Below are 22,191 nucleotides of genomic sequence, written 5' to 3' on the forward strand. Positions count from 1 at the left end.
ATAAAAGATAACAGTTGGGTTGCCTGGGTGGCTCAGGCGGTTAAGTGTCTGCCTCTGGTTCAGGTCATGATCCTGGGGTCCTGGGATCGAGTCCTGCATCAGACTCCCCTGCCTGTCTCTCTCTCTCTCTCTCTCTCTCTCTCTCTCTCACTCTCTCTGTCTTTAATGAATAAGCAAATAAAATCTTTAAAATAAATAAATAAAATCTTAAAAAAACAAGATCACAGCTGAAAAAAAAAAACCCAGAAAGATAAGTTTTCTAAGATTTAAGTCATTTGGTACATGTTAAAAATAGTAACATACACTGAGACTTTTATTTTCATATTACAGTGCGTAAACATTTTTATCTCAGAAGAGGTAATAGATTGAGCTCATAATTAGAGCTAGAATGTTGTATTTTAATTATCAATGCCAAAAACATAACTTTGAAAGAAATAAAATGAATTTCTTGTTAATAAGCCTATCCTGTGTGTAATCACTTCCACACATCTAGGCTTTTTGTTTTCTCTCATTTTCATCTGAAAGTAACAGCTACCAGAACCTGATGTGATTATAATTCATTTTTAGCTGCTTTTCGATATTTTTCCAAAATTTTATTAGACATTTCTGGAAAACAGCCAGATGACTGAGCAGATTTTAAAGGTGTTATTCATACACTGACTAACTTGTCTAACTCACTGTGTGAGGCACAGGTGAGGATATGTAAACAAGATTGGGGCTGAGGGGGACGGGGTTGCCGTGGTAGAGAACTGGTGCATTCTCAGAGCCTCCTCTCTCCAGTCAGTGATGTGATCCAAAATATCAAGACACGGGTTTGTTCCAGGCTAGAGGTGTCAAAGACAAGACCCTCAGCCTGCCTGTAGTTTGGACAAATGTCCTACATCATATGCTGGCTCCAGTGTGATCCAGGGGAAGAGACAGAGAGGGATGTGTGGCCAGCGCCCTAATGTATAATGATGAGGGTTCACTTTCCTGGGCTTCCTCTATGCAGCATCTACCCCACATAGTGAGCTAGCACGTTGTGGATGGCTAGAAGGATTACAAGGCTTTCCGAACCCTGTCAATAGCTGTCATGTTTTGTGCACGTACCTTATATTAGATACTTGCTTATATACGTTACTCATGCTACCTTTAATCTATAATACCCCATGAGATTGTTGTTATAACCCCTATTTTGTAGTAGCGGGATTGCAGTTTAGAGCCATTTACCAAGTTACCTAGTACCACATAGCAGAAGGCTGTCTGTGTTCAAACCCAAGTCTGCTTGCTACCGAGACAAAACACTGTCTTTTGTGCTCTTTCTAATCTCAGTACCTGTTTGTAATAGCAAAAATGACTAAAAGCATACAAACAAAATGGGATCTTATTATCTATCTTTTTTGTGTTTTGTATATTGGGTTCATATTATCAAGTGAAACTGGTTGCAACCCTTTCTGTGAACAATTTATATTTTCATTTCCTTATTAGTGCATTTATTTTGCTCACTTTTCTCACTAAAGAGAATTGCTTTAAGCTCTACATCCTAATACTAAACTTTAGCTTTTAAAGGTGAGTGATTAACAGTCATTTGTTTTTTACGGTTTCACTGATTAATACTTAAAACACTTCCCTTTAGAGCTCTGGTAAAGAAAGACAGTTTTATGGCTCCAAATTGTGAGACAAGGGGGTATCCATTCAAGGATAAGGGTCTCCCCTCCTGTGTCGGGCGGGGCTTTGCGCCTGCTGCAGACTCTCTGCGCAAAGTGTACTGGGTTCTGTTCTTGCCTAAGAACACCATGAAGGATCACACCACCCATGAGAGCCCTTAATGAAAATGTCCCAAGAATAATGCTGCTTCTTGTTCCTGGAGCTGAATTTACCTCCCATGTGGTCTTACAGTACTATTATTCTTTACTCAGATGACCACTGGGGGTGGGCGAACAAGAACACTGTGGATCAAAGATCTTCAGTCTTCCAGGCACTGCCATGAATATGAACCATGTTTCAGTTTTTATGCAAGTTTTCTCCTCCTTCATTCAGCACGTATTCATCACCACCACCCTCCCCCCACCCCACATGTGACCATTGATCCCATGCCTGCAGCTTTAGTAAGCAGTACAACATAAAACGGTAATTCTTGTCATTAGAGTTTTTTTAAGCCATAGAATTGATTTTAAAGCTTATTTTACATTTCACAATGTAAAATTTCACAAGGGAAATTCTGTCGTGGACTTAGATTAGGCAAGGAGACACCAAATCCTTGATACTGATTTGATGGCGATGGTACACATATTGATCCCTAAAGTGCTTCAGGAGCTGCATCATTGGGCACTGGCAACTCCAGGGGGGGGTGCCACACACATGGGCTTCAATGTGATGGGCCCCCCGTGGAGTTAGCAGAGGGGCATCCAGCAGGTGTCTGGACAGGTAGGTCATGAGAGGGCCTTTATTAATAAATCTGTGACTCCTGAGGACAATGCCACATTTACAAATCAGGGAGGCAAGATTATGCAGTACTTATGAGTATGAAGCCTAGTGCCCAATTGTCATGAGTCCAGATCCTGCCTTAACTGTGTGACCTTTGGGGCAAGTTCCTCAACTCCTCCATGCCTTGGTCTTGTCTTCTGCAGATAGGGTTAATGGCAATGTCTACTATATCCGATTATTATGGGGATTAGGTAAGTTAGTATTTGTAAAGCATGCAGATATGGCCTGATACAGAGTAAGTATCATAGAAGTTACTTGTTACAAAAATTCAAAAACACTTTTGATTGATCATGCTGTTGGTGCTTAGTAAAATTAGATATAAATGACATGATCAAGACTGTCAGTAATTTCTTTCCCTATTCTTAATTGTTGATGTGGTTATTGTCAGTGGAATGCTGTTGCTTCAAACTAAGGTAACTTTCTTTGCTGCACTGTTCCTTAGATGTCTGTTAGTGGGAGACTGGATGAATTGTGGCGAAGTCATAAATATGATAATATGCAATGTTTAAAATAAATGAGTTAGCTTTACTTGAAACAATAGGGATGCATTTCTAAGACAATGTTAAGCATTAAAAAAAAAAAAAAAGAAAGAAATCCAGAGGGACATCTACAGTATATACAGTAAACTTTCATTCAAAGTCTAAAAACACACCAAAAGAAGTTATATACTATTTCAGATACAAATACAAATATATGTAGAAAATGTATAATAAAAACACAAGCATGAAGAATCCACAATATCAAGACAGCGATTTGAGGAAGGAGGAAAAGGAATGGAATCAGGCAAGAACAGAAAAAGAGCTTTGGTTTTTGTCTGTAACATTTTCTTCCTCAAAAAAAAGAAAACCCCAAATTTCTGAAGCAAAATGTGGCAAAATGTTGACATTTATTAAATCAGGCTGGAGGTTACCTTATTATTCTCTAAAATTTTTATTTATATTTGAACATATCGATGATAAAAATAATTAACAGAATGCATTTAAATGGGAAACTGTAATTCTAAAGTTTCTACCCATGGATTTTATTATTCCTTCTAGTTAATTAAAAAAAAAAGAATTTCAAAACATTAACATACCACCAATTGTGCTGGTGTTTCTTATGGATGGCCCTATTTTATGAGATTTAGGGAGCAGTTTGGCACAAAGGCTGTAAAGAATGCATTTTCATTATTCTAGAAAGAATTTTAATGGCCTATTGTACATCAGTGTTAATGAGAGTCATGTAGATAAATCCCTAAGCAGTCCTTTTAAGGGCTGGATTTTTTGCTTAGCTGAAAATACAAAAGTGCTCTCTTGCTATCCTGGATAATTCTGGTATGCAAGAATGTCGTATGTTTTCTGGTGCTTCCGATGAAACAATATGGAACAACATGGAACATTTATTTAGGGTGTTTTGCTTTGCAGACTTCTTCAGCAGAACTGCAAGGCAACTAATCATTCCTTTAAATCTGTGTAATGAATTACACTTTGAATATGTTATTGATTGGTAGAACAAACACAGGACCATGACCCAGATTTTCAGTCTTACATCATTGAGATGTGGCTGGTATGCTCTGAGTTTGGCAATTCTCTGTTCATCGTGTAAATTAACTGGGACAATGACCTGTGACTATAGAATTGCAGCTTTGCAGTTTAAATATGCCATCGACCTTTTTATGTCCTATGTATAGTATGTCATGTGTAAAATGGTCACCAAATTAATTGTGTCAGATGCTGCCTACATTCTAACTAGAAAACAATTTTCATTGTCTGAAACATGAATGTTTATAGTAGATATATTTTAAGTGCCTCAATTTCGATCTATTTAGCATTGCTGAGATTATTAAACATGAAATTTATTCATACATTTCATATTATTTATTGACCACTCACCATTTACTGTTAGATCTTAGAGATAAAGTGATCACCAAAGCAATGCCACTCTCTTCAAATTGTTAATAATCTAATAAGTAATACAGTCAAGAAAACAGGTAATTATAATATACTGAGATAAGTAGTATATGTGGGATAGGCAAAGGGTGTTAAAGAAACACATTACAGGGAAACCCAGACCTAGGAAGACTTCCTGGTGGTACTGTCTATGCTGATTCTTCATTTAGAGACTGAAGGAAGAATAGTCTAAGTAGAGGAATCAACACAAGAAAAAACCCAGGTACAAGACAAGGGAAAGCATACTTCAGGACAGATGTGCAGATGTTTCTTTTGTATGAAGAGCCTTCAGTACTCTGTGGTTATATCTCTTTGGAATTCCTACTTCAGGTCATCCTGAGGATGACCATTGGACATCAGTCATTTGAAAGTCAAAGATTTGATCCTCAACCCAATGCCCAGACTCCACCCAAAGCCAATCACATCAGAATTTTGGGCGGCTGTTCCCAGACATTGAGATTTTTTAAAATCTCTCAAGAAGACATGACTATTCAATCAGGTTACAAATAACTAATTTACAAGATAAATAATGAAAGGTCTGTTGATTGATCAGATGCAAAGGCAAGTAAGAAAGGCAGAAATGCTGTGCAGGGGCATTGCCAAAATGAGCTGGCTGTAAAGAAATAACCTTAGGGATCACATCCACCAGCTATGAATCTCAGTGCAAAACACTGAGAAGTGTGACTCATATTCTAGAGCTGACTCTTGACATATTCAGAGAACTAGCTCTTCATGTTTTTTTCAGTTCAATTATTTACTCATTCCAAGACACTTAGCTAATCCTTACTATATGTCAGTATACTAAGAGCTATGGATACATGTATGAGTAAGACATTGATGTCTTATCATCCCCAAACTCCCAGTTTAGTGAAGAGACAATTGCTAAGTAATCACGTTCATATGAAAGGAAAATACAGAGCTGGATAAACATTGCCCAGGGAGCAGTGGCATCAGACAAAATGACAGAGAATAGCTAAATTTTGAAGGATGAACAGGAATTAGCAATTCACTGAGTCAGAGAGATTTTTAGTGTACGTGGAACAAAGGATATGAAAAGTGTGGCATCCAAAAGAAGCTTGAAAACTGGATTAGCTACAGAAGGTCCCGAGACCTCTCCCTTCTTGTTGCCAATTAGACACAATAATACATTCTCTATGCAGCTGGAAAGCTTTGCTTTACAAGTCTCCATAAGGTTGACAAAGCCTTCACCTCCTGTCATGGCCACTGGAGTAAGGCCAGGGGTAGAAATTAGGAGTCCAAAGTTCTGAGAATGTCTCAGAGACAGGTGAGGATATGGAATCTGTTGAGGTTCTTGCAGACCAGCTTAAGCACAGCCATAGTACTAATGGTGTGTGTCACTGGGTAGCCAACCTCCAAGATGGGCTCCAGTTATCTCTGCCTCCTGGTATTCACATCCTTACAAAATTCTTTCCCTTGAATGCGGGTTGAATTTATTAACCCTCTTCTAAAGAAGAGAATAGAGGAGAGTTCCCATTTCTGATAATAGATTATAAAAGAGGTTATAGTTTCCATCTCCATCTATTATCTCTATCTATCTATCTATCTATCTATCTATCTATCTATCTATATCTATCATCTCCCTCTCTCTCTCTCTCTCTCTCTCTCTCATTGCTTATTCTGGCTGAAACCAACATCCATGTTTTCAGGCAGGCCTTTCTGGTGAGAACTGGGACCTGCCAATAGCCATGCTGAGTGAGCTTAGAAGCAGATCCCACGCTGGTCAATACTTCAGATGTGACCACATCCATGGATGACAATTTAGCTGCAACTTCTTGAGAGACCATGAAACAGAACCTGTTTCACTTAAGCTGTGTCTAGATCCTTGACCCACAAAACTATGAGATAATAAACATGTGTTGTTTTAAGCAGCAGTGTTTTAGGATAATTTGTCATGCAGCAGTACATAATGAATACAGTCACCCTTCTTTCAGGGTTTCTGCATATTCTGGATCCTCTATAAACACCGCACAGGTTGGCTCCAAAGAGCTATTATTATTAACAATCATGAATTCCCCTTGAGAATTGAGATTTATTTCAAGCTTGAAATATGTAAAGATATGGATAAAAAACTAAGGGATTCAAAATCGGTTCTGATGCTATATAAGCTTAAGAGGCAAGATGGTGAAGATGATGGTGTGGGGCAATATTTAGACCATGGTCCTATGGTTCTTGTCCATCTGAGAGTAACCCCCTACTTCCTTTCTTTTCCCATCACCCACACACCACCAGAGTAGAATGTTTAAAGCATTGTAACGTTCAAGATTGAGCAAGGGCTCAGGATGGCATCTTGGAGTCTCACTGCAGATCTGCTGTCAAGCATAGGCCTTTGCCCATTGGACTACCCTCATTACATTTCTTTCTATTTTCTTTCTATTTTACCACAATTCTTAAGTTCAGAATAATTTGGACTTTGTGTGTGTTTATGCAGTCTTTCTGTCATATCTTTCTTTTTATTTTTACATGCATAATTTTTTTTCATCACATGTTAATGAGAAAATGCCTCTCATGGTGAACTAAAAACCTGCTCAGTCTTATTCTGGCATAGAAACCAACTTGAAAGGCCAAAATCTACAATAAAGACTATTAGCTAAGTAAAAGCATGTCAATCTTTGACACAATTCATTTGTTTAATTAAACATTTGTTAAGGAACAGTAAAAAATATATAGTACAACAATATTTTAGAATCCTTTTAAATATATAGTTTATTATGTATTCAGTACTTAACCCACTTCTCGCTTTCATAATGTAGGAGAAGAAAACCTCCTGGCAATTTTACGACGAAGATGGTGGAAGTATATGATCCTGGGACTCATTGACCTGGAAGCAAATTACCTGGTGGTCAAGGCCTACCAGTATACGACTCTGACCAGTATCCAGGTACTAGTGGTTTTTTTATCCTTCTCAACCTCCTTAGTTTCCAGATGTAGATTACTTTCAGTTTAGTCACCTGGGAATCTAAATATTCTATAGGTTTTACAACAAGAGGGAAATTGAGTGTATAAAAACTAAAGCTTAAAAAAATAAAAATAAAAACTAAAGCTTTATTTCTCTGTCTTATTAATTTTTCTTAATTCAAATGTATTTGGATGTCTTTCTCCTCTTTGTTCATAATAGACTGTAACTATTGACAATGTAGGAAAATATTTTCTAGCTATGGAAACTATCAACCAATCATATGTCATCAGTAAGAGAGTTATTCATAGGCATAAAAACAGAGCTATTTTAAATACAACTTATAACATTTTAGAACATGTTAATGGACTTTGACTAAGTAATCAAGGTGCTTAATAATCTTTTCTTTAAGCTTTCTTTAATGAGGAGATTTTGCAGCCTGAAGGGACAGAATTTTTCCTAAAAGAACAAGATATAAATTCCTAAATGGTGTTATTTATGAAGACATCCACTGTCCTCCCTTCCTCCCTCTCATTTTCTTTTATGCACATGCCTGTACACACACACACAATTACACAAGTTTAAATTTAGGTTTTCACGATTTTCACCAGACGCCATTTATATTCTTCATTACACCATAAATAATAAGCTTGACCATTTTTGTTTCACTCCCATTTCTCCTTTTATGGCAATATTGTGAATTTTATACCCAAAGGTCTGGGATGAAGACAAAATATTATTCATGTATATTATATCTTACTTAGACTTGATACCACAACAACATTCCTGACATTCTAATAATTTGCTAAGAAACAACAATAACAAAAATGAAGAATCAAACAGGCAAACCAATCACCTAAACATATTTCGGTTATATAGATTGAATTGGGAAGCTGTCTAAGCTGGAATTAGATGGGGCTACAGGCTTCTTACATGCCCAATGAGAGATAGCAAAGATGCTTGTCTATACCCACTGAAGAAAAGTCCAGAGCTCCATTCTGATTGGACCACAATGACAGTACGGGAAGATTGTGAGCTAATTGGCATAAAAATTGAACTCCTCAAAAAAAATAAAAATAAAAATAAACTGGAGTCCTCAACCCAATACAGGATGAGATTTCTGATTGATTTGGACTTAGGTTTTTCAATAGGAGTACTATTGTTATCTGAGGTGAGACAATTTTTCATGATTTGGGTCCCTTTCCTACTTTATTGGTCATTTAATATTCCTAGCCCTTGTCCACTTAATGCCAACAACATCGTTTTCAGCCTGGTAACAACCAAATGCCCTCTGGCAGGAAGGTCCCATCCTTGCTTGAGGATCACTGGCTCACCAGTCAGCACTCACTCATGGAGTCAGGGTGAGATCAACCCCACTAATCATATATCTGTCACCTGCTGCAGAGAGGAGAGGTGAATGGATACTGGGAAATCTGCTGCAGCACCTCCACACTCAGCTTCACTCTCCCTCACTGCAATGAGCCCCATGACAAAACATATCTCTCTCTTCTGTGCTCCCATGGCACTTTGTTAGCTCTGTCTACACAGTCTGTATTACCTAAGAATGATGTTTGAATATGCCCACCTACTCCACCCTACTGTGAGTACTTTCACAGCAAGGGTGATTTCTTGTTCACCTTTGCATCTCTTGTTCCTAGTAGAAAACTTAGCACATGCCAGGTACTAAATAAATGTTTAAAGAAGTTAATGCAATTGCATTGATTTCCACTATTTGGGGGACAGAAATTCCCAGCAGTTCTCTACCTAAATGTAGAGGCCTCCAGGATGTCTACACAGATATGGTAGGAGAAGGAAGAGACAAATATTAGCTTTGTGGCAGAACTGAGCCCATTAGCCCGGAGCTAAAAACTATGAATGAGTGTAGCGGAGAGTGAGGAGGAGACTTCCTTCTTTGAAAATACTGTTGTCTTTTGTTTTTGGTTTTTTTTCTTATAAGCATTGACAAGTCACAACCAATTATTGGTTTCTTAAGTTCTATGGAGCTTTTTCCAAAATTTTTTTTCAATTTTTTCTGAACAGTAGCAATTAATTCTTAAGGCTGGTCCCCTGGTATGACTGGCTCAATCCATGGCATACACCACCATCCTAATCCATCTTGCTACTTCTCTCAAATTAGCTGTTCGATGCCTAATTTAATGTTCCATTTTATGAAAAGGCTTATTTTAATTCTATGGTGAGAAAGGAAAATAATAATTCTACTGAGATACCAGTTGGTCTTCATTGTAATTTACTGAGCAAGAAATAGTGGAAAGTAAAAAAAAACCAAAAAAAACTGATTCTAACATTTCTAGAATTACTTTGCCACCTACAACAAATAAACCTATTAAATAATAATAATTGGTCAGAATAGAAGGCATTTGCTCTGGGAACCATGTATGTGCTGCTGTTTAGTAATTTAATTTTGTTTACTCATTCAAATCAGTGGAACTAACAAGTTCCCTTTATTTCTATATAAATTCCCTTTATTTCTATAAAAATCAATTCAGCTTCTAATATAGGCTCTGCCATTAGCTTTTACTTATATTAATCAATAAGGAAAATATATTAATTAAGCATCTGAGAAATGAGCTAGTTATTGCAGGTGATTTAAAGTGAAATGAATAAGCCTTGCCCTCCAGAAACATAGGAATTGATAAAGGGCAAGAAGCAAGGTCTATTGATAGCAACACCAAGTATGGCAAGAAAACAGATGCCTAAGTGCTACAGTTTCCAGAGGCAGAGACAGTGTTTATTTCCAAAGGCAAGAAGGTATCCATTCATATGAGTCTATAATATTGAATAAGACATAGAGAGGATAAAATGTGAGGTATAGCTTTGCACATGGAAGGAAGAGCATGACAGAAGCATGGGGGCAGGAAACCCAATGAATGTGACTGGAGAGCAATTATTCTAGTTTGATTCATCCAGTCACTTAAAAAATGATTACTGACTACATCTACATTCAAGACATTGTATTAAGTGGTGAACAAAGTTGCAAGCAGAAATAGATACGATCTATATTTTCATGGAGCTTTCAGCCAAATAATCAAATGAATGGAAGTATAGTTATAATGACGGATAGATGTTCTAAAGAAAAGGAACACAGTTCTGTGAGATCAGTTCTCAAAACAACTTGACCTTAACTAGGGGGTTGGGTAAGATTTTCCCAAAGAATTGACAGTGGAGCTGAAATCTAAAAAATGAGTGGAAAGAGATTCAAGCAAAGAAGACAAATGTACTTAAGGCCCTGCATGGGAAGGACTATGGCAAGGAGAGGTCATTTGGCTGGGCATAGAGAAAGAAGAGTGGTACAAGATGACCTGGAAAAGGAGTCAGGGACCAGACACTATGAGTCTTAATGGCCAGATCAGAGGTTTGAGTCTTTAGGCTAAGTGCCATGGGAAGCCAAATTTGAGTTTTAAGGAAAACTCGGGCTCTGGCGTAGAGAACAGATTGAAGCAATAGATTCTCTTAAAGCAATAGAGGAAGATGCAGCTGAAAAGTTAAATTGGGGCCATACTGTAGATTTTCAATGTCAGTATGAAGAGTGTGACTTAATTTTATAAGTAAAAGAGAGCCATGGAAGTTTGAGGAAAGAAATGTTAAGATGCGACCCAGTAACCCTTTTTCAAAGCACTTCTTCACTAATTGGATAATGTATACATTCCCTACAAGTCAACAGACAATTCACAAAGACAATCTTCACTAATTGTTGGACAGCACCAAATACTTGTGTTTCATGATTCTCTTAAAAACAGAGATGTAAAACAAAAAGACAGAAAGAGCCTCTCCTTGCCTTTTCTTCCTGGCCTTTCAGTTCATTCACCAAATGTAGGGTTAGAGATCACAAACAACTGATACATGAAACTTGAGAGGAAAAATGTTTTTTCCTTTCTTTTCTTTTTTTTGGAAATATATATTTTTGAAATGATTATAGACTCACAGAATTGCACCATTTCCACAGGTGGATGGTTAAACATACTCCAGTACTTCTGGAGTATGCACCATTTATGCAAATTTCCCCAATGGTGACATTTTATATGACTTTAGTGTAATGCCAAAACCAGGATATTGATATTTATACATATGTTTATACATATAAAATGTATATACAATACATTTTATATGACTTTAGTGTAATGCCAAAACCAGGATATTGATATTATTACAATACTGTTAACTAGACTACAGACCTTTTTCAGTTTTCTACCCCTTTTCCTTCCATCAAGTGTGCATGGTGTGTAGTTCTGTATCATTTGATCTCACATGTAAATTTGTCTAAGCGCTACCACAGTCAGAATACAGAACTGCCCCATTCCCACAGCAGAACTCCCTGTGTTACCTCATTTATTTAGCATAACATCTTTAAGTGCATCCAGGGTGTTGCATATATCAATACTCTATTCCTTTGTATTGCTGTCTAATAGTCCATGGTCTAGAAGTACTGGAGTATGTTTAACCATCCACCTGTGGAAAGACATTTGGGTCATTTCCACCTTGGGCTTTTACAGATAAAGGTGTTATGAACATCCATTTGCAAGTTTTTTTTATTAACATAAGATTTCATTTCTCTGGGATAAATGCTCAAAAGTACAATTGCTGGATCATATGGAAAGTGCCTGTTTGGTTTTACAAACTGGCAGACAGCTTTCCAGGACAGCTGTACCATTTTACATTCCGAGCAGCAATGAATGAGAGACCCAGTTATTCCCTAGCCTCACCAGTACTTGGTGTTATTGTCTTTTATTTTAGCCATTCCAAAACATACATAATGATATTTCATTATGGTTTTAATTTGTAGATCCCTAGGGGCTAATAATGTTGAACATCTTTGGGGGGGGACTTTTTTTTTTAACTTTGCCTTTATAGTTGGAAGCTCAAGAAAGCTTCTGTGGCAAAAGAGATAATGGCAAAAGAGATAACATATTAAGGAAAAAGATGATGGAGGAGAGACATTGAAGAAATCCAACTGTTTCCTTTATTAGAAAACAAAGAGATTTATAAGGATTTATAAGGATTGTATTCTAAAGACACATTTGTGAATTTGTATTTGTTGACTTGTAGGGAATGAATACATAGTGCCTGTGACTTTGAGGTAGATTAGCAATGACATTTGGATAAATTCTAAAAGCTATGCTATTTTTATAACTCTGCTATATGAACGATTTCAGTAGAAATATCAGCTTTACAACTTCTCGCCTAAAGATTATCCATCTTTTTTCACCCATGTAGTACTAAAATGCAAACAGATGAAACTAGTGCTTCTGTGAAATAAGAAGAAAGCTGGTCTCTTCAAACGTGGTATTTGGTAACTAAAATTACCTCACGTTGGAAACGATTTGCAGTACTCTTGCTGATAACCATGCTGTGGGGTCTGTACCTCTAACACACCTCCTCCTCAGAGCACTTTCCATTCTTCAGGTAGTTTCCATCAGGAGCAGAGGACAAGAAAGAAATCCCTCTGGCCCTGGTTATTTTCTTTCTGTCCTGCTCCTCTGACTCAGGCATGTTAGGGCAGGTTGATGCAGAATGCAAGCCAGCCTCCCCAATGCACAGTGTGCTATGCAATCGTGAGTACAAATTCTACAAGGCATACACATCCAACATCTACAGGTAACATACACAATATGACATGATATACACATCCAACAGTTTTTCCTCATTGCTTGACATAATTCTCAGGCCTTTCTGGGTCTTCTCTTTGTCAATTTTCAGTAGGTTATGAGTTAAATAAATACAGAGAAAGGCTGGGTAGTTTGTACCTTATTATGTCTACATTTTAAGCCATATGAGTAGACTTGTGCTACAGATGTGTTTATTAATTTAAAAATGCCAATGCTCCAGCAAGGGGCTGGAGATACAACTCCTGACCAGACCCAAGCCCTGCTGTGGGACAGTGGGCATCTATGTTACCAGGTAGGATACAATATAGTAGTGTGATGAAGAAAGTATGTGTTGCTTAGTGGAGACAGGAGAGAGGTACCACTCCTCCCCAGGGGTCATGTACCCATAGTATCATAGTCAAGAAATTATGATACATGAAAGAAAATCACTAAACTTCTTATTTGTAGCCAACTTGCATTTCCACCAGTGCAGATGAGCTCAGAGACAAAACCCACCTATGCACATTAGAAACAGGTCCATGGGCTTGAGTTTACGATTACAAGCTCAGCTTTAAGACTGTAACTCATTCTTTACCCTTGCTATTTTTATCTTTCCCTGGTGCAGGACTGAGGCAGTTTGTGACTATTCCAGAGATATTTTAAAGTACATTGAAAAAGCAAAGCTTTTAAAGCATACAAAGTTCTTACCCTTAAAGGGAATATGATATTCTGAATGTCTTTCGGATTTCTTAGATCTGGACTTTTTATTCTCATGATTGTAGAAATAACTTAAATATGTAGCAGTTCAAATCTAAATATTTGATTGAGCACTGCAGGTTATCTGTCAGCCTTTTATCCTGAGAGAGAATATAAGCCCTTGGTTATCATCAAAGGAACATACAAAAACTATCTTCAGCCTCTCCTTAGTTCCATTACTATGCCCATCCCTAAGCCTGTCTTTGTTTTTGTTTTTTTTAAGATTTTATTTATTTATCCATGAGAGACACAGAGAGAGGCAGAGACATAGGCAGAGGGAGAAGCAGGCTCCCTGTAGGGAGCCCAATGCAGGACTTGATCCCGGGACTCCAGGATCATGATCTGAACCAAAGGCAGATGCTCAACCACTGAGCCACCCAGGCATCCCCTGTCTTTTTTTTTTTTTTTTTTTGAGATTTTATTTATTCATTTGAGAGAGAAAGGAATAGAGAGCATGAGCAGGGGACTGGGACAGATGCAGAGAGACAAACAGACTTGCTGCTGAGCAGGAAGCCCAATGTAGGACTCGATCTTGGGACCCCAGGATCATGACCTGAGCTGAAGTCAGATGTTTAACTGACTGAGCCACCCAGGTGCCCCCCCCCCCCGCCCCCCCCCCCCCGCCAGCCTGTCTTTAAGTGTGTTCTATAGAACCGCCTTCTACATAAGAAAGCATTTATATTCTACCTCCATTGACTCAAAGCCCATGGGCTGCTCCCCCAGATGCCAGAGGTAAAGCCATTGGAAAGGAAGAGGAGCACCTCTCTCCCTCCTTTCCACTGTACTCTGTAACAACCGTGCTTGGAGGACAGGAAAACATGCCCTGGATCCAGTCTTGACTCTGTTTCTTTATCTTCACTTTTCTTATGGTCACTGTCATTTTCTACTTTTCATGATAGTTTTTTTTTTTTTTTACATACTTCCTCCCTCCTGCCTATCTGTAAGGACTTGAAGGTGGGACTTGTGTACCTGGTACACAGTAAGCACTGAATAAATCTCTGGTGCTTGAATAAATGAACAAACAGTTCATCTTTGTTTCCTTCACAAGGTCATGTATACATAGATGCCAAAAATGTATGAAATATTTGAATAAGTAAGTTAATAAATGAAAGGATGAATTTCTAAAGGTGAGTTGTATATGGGGTAAGACAACACAGTGACCTTTAGTAGTTTTATCATCAGTAAGCTCATTTATTCACACAGGACTCAGATACGGAATTCTAAACACCTTTTGAGTATTCTACTATGCTCTGGGGATGTAAGGATGATGAAAAACTGTCCCAGCTCTCAGGAAGCTCAAGTGTTATAGGCATTGCCCCAATACAGATTCAGTAATGGTATACTTAGATGTTCAAGACATCTACACCTTCTTTATATCAAATATTTCTAGTGAACCTTCCCCGAAAATGCCCACAAACTGGCTGAATAGCAGTAGGTAGAGGGAAAGGTCTGATCTGATATAAAAATTACTAATTTCTTCCAGTTACAAATTTTCTATGGAGAGTTCAGCAGCTTTTGGACAAATGCTCAGCCTCTCAGAAGTCCCTTCCTCCATACTCACTTCTGAGATGGTGTGTGGGTGGGTCTGTAGTGTGACCTTGGGGCTATGTTGGTCCTTTGGCTGCTCTCCACTGTAGGACAATCCTCCTGTTGTTGGGTGTGCACTTGCTGGATATGGAGCTCCTGCCCCATTCTGGGCCTGGCGCTCTGATGTTCACTCTGCCACCCGTGGTCTCCCTCTCCTTGCTGACTGGCCCTCTGATGCTCCTTGATGCTGTGGCCTCCAGGTATTTGTTGGCACCTGCCACTTGGAACCCCTTACCCAACCCCAGGTAAGCCAGCCTGCACCCCTTTGCAGAGCACTCAGACGTCTGGCAAACAGGAGCCAAAAAGGATTCTGGGGAACTAGAGTGCTCTCTGCCAATGATACTTTACCTCTCATTGTTCTCTGATGTGGCCTCTTCAGGTTGGTGTGGCCATCCCAAAAGGAAACCAGCACTTTGCTTGCTTCCTCTCTATCTAGCCTTCTCTCTCCCCTGGGACTTTAATCCAGAGAGGGCACCTCTGGGCACACGTGACTCAGCGCTCACTTCTCCAATGTTACTTTCCTTTTCTCTTCCCACAGTCCATGGTGGGAGAGACAAACATGTCCCTCCATCTTCTCTCTAGCATGGACTTCCTTGTGTCACATCCTCCTTCCAGGACACCAGGCATCCTGGTTGGGTCCTTAGGTAGGAAAGAGCAACCTCCCACATTCTGGAAGACACTCTGATGTCATTGGCAATATTAATTCTTGATATGGTGGAAGAAGAATTACAGAATTTATCCCTTCTCTGTCATTGAAGCTGGCTCTAGACCTTTCTTTATTGAAGAAGTCAGGATAGGCAGCTTGGTGTTTGAAAGCTGATGAATGACCTCTCTGTTCTATAAAGGACCTAAGACATGTTCTCTTTTTCCTCATGGCTCCGTTTAATGGGTAGAAGGCTGTATGGGGCATGATTGAACGGATGGGAAATTGAATTTCCAAAAAACTTTATGCTGTTTTTCTGGAAGACAGATGTATACACAGATTTCAGTGTAGAGTGAACAGTAATAAAATGGAGCTATATTACAGAGAGGAGGGGCTGAATCCACAGTGACAGAAAGGACTCTCCAGAGTAGACATTTGGTGGGATCTATAAACCTAGACTTTACTGACAGCGTGAATCCCACAGCAAGGCAGGGCCACTTGGTTCCCTGGTTATTGTCAGCTCCAATGGCTCATGTAGACAGGTTATAAATAAGTGAGATCCCCTTGTACATTTGCTTTCTGTCTGAACATCAGTTTTCCTGCTTCTAAGAATTTAGAAAACCTGCCTTCTGGTGTGGTCCTAGGTATGCAAATGTAACATCAGGTGCAGTGGTCCTTGTTTCCCTGCAGCCTGAGGCAAAAATAGTGGCACAAACAATAGCACATCATATTGTTCTGATCCTGCCACCACCTCCAACACCTTCCTCAGTCAAGTTCCTCCGTCCTTCCTGTAGGTGGAACTTTCACTGGTCTTCCAGCATTCCCAGACTTGTCTGAGATCGGTGTGACAGTTAGTCAGCCAAGCTAGGACACCCACTCCTATAGCCATGCCTCCAACATGTGGTAGGTGCTCAAAAGATACCAGCTCCCTTTTATTCACATATTTTCCACTTGGTGTGTTCTTTCCATTGATCCAATTTAGGAAAAAAATTAAAAAGACACCTGTCACCCAAACCAGTCCATCCTCTCACACACTCTCACTCTTGGACAGCAAATTGGCAATGAAAAATTGTACAGTTGCGTACAAACTGATGTAGGTGGAAGACCTTGCTTGAGACACAAGGCAAATGTTAGGAAACCCACATTCCAATTAGCTTTGCCACTGATTGATTACTGTGTTACCTCATGTAAGACCATTTGCCAGTCAATAGAGGTGAAATCTCATAAAGATTAATGAGATCGCTCCTGGTTCCAAACAAAATTCTTCCAGCCCACTCTGTTTGGGAGTGAAAATATCAAGGGAAATTGCACAAGCAAATACGGTAGTGTCCTACTTGGAATCATGTTTTCACAGTACCAGGGGCTAAACAAACCTTAAAACCATGGAATGCTGTTGCTGAACATGTAAAAAAATCAAGGAAATTTTCTTCTGTGGTACAGATGCACCATCTTTTTTTTTTTTTTTTTTGCAACGAACATGTTCCTGAAATACCGTTTCCAAATAAATTTTTGTAAATGATTTATATTTTTAACACACTGGGAAATGTACAAGGTATTTCTTATAAATGATTTCTTAGAAACCATTTTGAACCATGAACAGTAACTATATTTGTTTCTATAGGTATTCTTTCTATACACTGAGTTTGTGAAAGACAAAACACTCCTTAGTCCAATACTATACTGCACACAAGGATTTGTATTTTCAGAGTTAGTGGCCAAAATGCCTAGCCTGGTGTATTTGGTGGATAAGAGTGAACAGGGCAGAGGGAAGATACAGGTGGCCCAGACTTGGATATCCCAAGGTCTGTCTCTGTACTCCACAGATTAATCTGTTAACTGCTGACTGCCTTACACCTTCCAAATATACATGCCCTCTACAGAATACAATCAGTGAAATTATGGGCAAATGGATACGTTTAGTCAGTGTTCCCATTCATGTAAGTAGGGACTTGCAAGTAGATTTAGTGAGCACCTCTAAATGTGTGTGTGTGTCTGTATGTGCAAAAGGGAAAAAGAGAGATGGAAAAAATGAGACTGAGACAGAAAGCATAGTATTAAAAACAAAATCTTCTAATGTCCAAGTAAATAAAATTTCAAAACTCAAAGTTTTCTTTACTTTGGAAATTTATGACTTCTAAGTCTTAATAGAAACTAACTAATTAAATGTTTGAAAGTCAGAATGTTCCAGTATGATTCAGTAGTTCTACTACTGGGCATCTACCCAAAGAAAACAAAAACATTGATTTGAAAAGATATATGCATCATTATGTTCACCACAGCATTATTTACCATAGCCACAATATAGAAGTGATGTAAGTGTCTATCAATAGGTGAATAGATAAAGAAGATGTGATACACACACACACACACACACACACACACACACACGAACACTGGAATATTACCCATAAAAAAGTGAGATCTTGCTACCTGCAACATGTACGGATCTCAAGGGTATTATGCTAAGTGAAATAAGTCAGACAGAGAAAGAAAAATACTATGTGCTTTCATTTATATGTGGAACCTAAAATACAAAAAAAAAAAATAAACAAACAAATGAAAAAAAAAACCCAGAACCAGAATCATAAATACAGAGAACCAACCAGTGGTTGCCAAAGGGGAGGAGGTTGGGTGATGGGTTAAATAGGTAAAGAGGATTGAGAGATACAAAATTCCAGTTATTTTTTTTTTTAATTTTTTTTTTTTTTTTATTTATGATAGTCACAGAGAGATAGAGAGAGAGGCAGAGACACAGGCAGAGGGAGAAGCAGGCTCCATGCACCGGGAGCCTGACGTGGGATTCGATCCCGGGTCTCCAGGATCGCGCCCTGGGCCAAAGGCAGGCGCCAAACCGCTGCGCCACCCAGGGATCCCCCAAAATTCCAGTTATAAAATAAATAAGTCACAGGATTAAAAGTATAGACTGGGGATATAGTCAATAATATTGTAATAATGTTGTATGGTGACTATACTTACTGGAGTGAGCTTTATGTGTAGAATTGTACTTTATGTATAGAATATGATTCACTGTGTTGTACACTTAAAAGTAATTTAAGGATGTTTATCAGCTATACTTAATTAGAAAAAAAAAAGTATTCCTTGGGGCACCTGGGTGGCTTAGTGGGTTGAGCATCTGCCTTGGGCTCAGGTCATGATCCTGGGGTCCTGGGATCAAGCCTTGCATCAGGCTCTCTGTACAGTGGGGAGCCCGCTTCTCCTTCTCCCTCTGCCTGCTGCTCCCCCTGCTTGTGCTCCCTCTCTTGCTGTCAAATAAATAAAATCTTTTAAAAAAAAGTGTTCCAATTAGCAATGCTTTAAAATCCTGCCAATTAAGGTATGCTCATTGCCCAAATGTGTTCATTTGGCCTTTAAGTGATTTTTATACATATGAAATCTTTTGATAGAAGTTTAATCATGTTTTTATTTCAAATCATCCTCTCTGCCTTTCTCTAAGCAAAATTCTATAAATAACATTATTGATAATTTCTCATAGTTTTCTCCAGGTAATTAACTTCCCTGGTTTCTTGGAACATTAAAGATTATTAATAAAATAAAAGAGAGAGTAAAAGATTTTATGTATTGGTTAACAAGAGTTGAGAATTTTTTAAACCAGTGATCTAGTTTGGGTTCATTTAAAAAACAATCCTATATCCTATAAAGGATTTAATTAGGGGATACAATATGAAAAGATAATGGACTTGAAAAGAGCTAGTTTGTAAGAAGTAGCTTCCCTAATTAGACAGTGTAACATGAGAATTAAGAGTCAGCAAACGCCAAATGGTTTCATTAGAAACGTCTTCCTATATAAGAATTCTCTTTCTTTTCAAATAAAAATGTCCTTGAAGTAATAATAATATTTTACTGTATAAGTTATAAACAAAGGAGTTTAGTAAACATAGCCAAATTTATACTTTCAAATTAATATTATTCTTCAAAGGGCTTCTTATTGTACACTTATTTAGATGTGTCTACCATTGTTCAAAATATTGTAGAATTTCCTTCACATCTTCAGAGCCAATTTTAAGTCATGCAAATTTCTTTATAATTTATCCTTCCTTTAGATCCCAAAAATATTATCTAGCTTAATCCAGCATTTGTGTTCTTTCCAAAATATAAAACCTACTCTCAAAGAATGAGCAGTTACTTCCACTAAGGATATTCCAGTGAGAGCTCTCAAGGTGATTTCAGAAAGTTCAAAATGTTTTTGAGCAATGAGAACTTCATTAAAATACACCCGTGACCTTCTAGCGTGACTACCTTGAATGACACCCATGTCCAGATCGAGCAAATTCCAATATGTTAAAGAAGATTAGATATGTAAACACCTGCACACCCTGTTCAATAAGTGGCAGTTTTCTTTCCCTTAAAAAAAAAAAATCCTCCTTATTGTCAAGGCACACCTTTAATTATGTATGAACATAGCTATAGTATGCAAAACGATGGCCCTCCAAAGATGTCAGTGTTCTAATCCCCATAATATGATACTTTATTAGACAAAGGGACTCTCAGATGTGATTAAATTAATGAAGCTAAAATGAGGAAATTATCCTAGATTATCTGAGTGACTTCAAATATAATCACAAAGGTCCTTTGAATAGAGGAGCCAGAGTCAGCATGGGAGAAGATGTGGCTATGGAAGCAGAGATCAGAGTCAGAGAGATACCTGAATTTTCTACCCTCCCGGCTTTGAAGATGGAGGAAGGAGGCACAAACCAGGGAATGCAGGTGTCCCTAGAAGCTGAAAAAGACAAAAAAGGAGATTCCCCCCACCGAGAGCTACCAGAAGGTACACAACTCTGTGAACACCTTGATTTTAGGACATCTGACCTCCAGAACTGTACAATAATGAATTTGTATTGTTTGAAGCCACTGTTTGTGGTCATTTGTTACAGCAGCACTAGGAAACTAATACAATTGAAGACAGTATTTAATTCGCCCCCCAGCCCAGGTAGATTTGAAGGTTCTGACCTTTTGAGGGCCTTCAAAAGGCACCAGGAACACAGGGGTACAAGAACAAGCTTCCCTGGTTTGTCTGTGTTGGTGTTTCCATTCCTTGAGAAAATGATTCTCCCCAAGATCGATTTCCCCTCTGTGGCCACTAAGATGCCAATGCTCTCAGTGCCGCCTACGTGGACTCCTTAGAGGGCCACTTTGGTGATGTCTGCCATGGATAAAACATACTTGAAAACACTCCTGCATCATGACTGGTTGCCTTTACAGAAGTGCTCATTTGGATTCAATCACTACACAAAATTCACCTGTAGTAAGTGCTTAAAGTAGGAGGGTGTACTTGCACTATAAAAAAGAAAAAACGTGCATAACCTACTGACCTTAGCAATACTTTTGAAGGGATGTGTTTGTTAATAAAACATAAATCAGTAAAAGTCTCCGAGGTGCCTTAAGACACTCCTAAGTAAATAAATAAATAAAATATTTAAAAAGGGTTTGTTTGGGACACTCAATTGGTTGAGCGCCCCACTCTTGGTTTTTCGCGTCAGGTTATGATCTCAAAGTCGAGAGATGGAGCCCTGTATCAAGCTCCCAAGCTAATGGGGAGTCTGCTTCTTTCTCTCTCTCCTCCTCTGCCTCCCCCTGCTTAAGCATGCTTTCTCTCTCTCTCTCTCTCTCTCTTTTTTTACTTTTTTTCTCTCTCTTATTAATTAATTAATTAAATCTTTTTTTAAAAAAAGCTTCTAGGACTTTTTAAGACTTAGACCATGAGAATTCATAAACACCAACGTATAAGAAAATAGCAGGAATTATTTCTGTCCTCCTTCCTGTCCTCCCTCTTATTTAGATCTTCTGGGTCAAGGGCCATTTCCAAATCAAGATCCCTTGAACAGAAACACAGAATGTAGCTGAGCATTTTCTGGAGCCGTCAAGTGGGGGCCTCTGTGGTCACTTTAGGAGTTGTGACACCCTCTGGGCCAGAGAATGAATATAGGAAGTAGGAACTGCACAGAGCGCTCACCTTCAGCTCCTTTGGCCAAAGTCATCTCAATAAGCAGCTTGAGGGAATACTAGTTACCTCAGTGACAGCAAATCTCCATGAATGGTTCAGAGAAGCAGAAATTTTTCATCATTCAGCATCTTTTACCTGCCAGACAATGAGATAAGCACCTCTGGACCTTGCTCAGACGTCACCTTCTCAATTAGTCTTTCCCTGACCATGCTGTTTAAAATCACAATCTCCTGCTCTACCCAGCACTCCCTCCCCTCTCCCCTGCTTTATTTTTCTCCATGGTTTTTATCTCCATTGGCATACTATATATTTGATTTGATTGTCACTTCCTA

At 38.5% G+C, this 22,191-nt stretch overlaps 1 protein-coding gene across 1 annotated transcript in view; it reads left to right on the plus strand.

The window, feature by feature from the left end:
• SLC35F1 (solute carrier family 35 member F1) overlaps positions 1-22,191 on the plus strand; it is a 395,559-nt gene that overhangs the window by 313,927 nt on the left and 59,441 nt on the right. Inside the window, exon 3 of the mRNA XM_041746574.1 lies at positions 7,166-7,293. Coding sequence (XP_041602508.1) covers positions 7,166-7,293 — 128 coding nt within the window. The remainder of the gene's footprint in view (positions 1-7,165; positions 7,294-22,191) is intronic.

The sequence above is a fragment of the Vulpes lagopus genome, chromosome 2 (assembly GCF_018345385.1).
Source record: "Vulpes lagopus strain Blue_001 chromosome 2, ASM1834538v1, whole genome shotgun sequence".
In the NCBI taxonomy this organism is placed as follows: Eukaryota; Metazoa; Chordata; class Mammalia; order Carnivora; family Canidae; genus Vulpes; species Vulpes lagopus.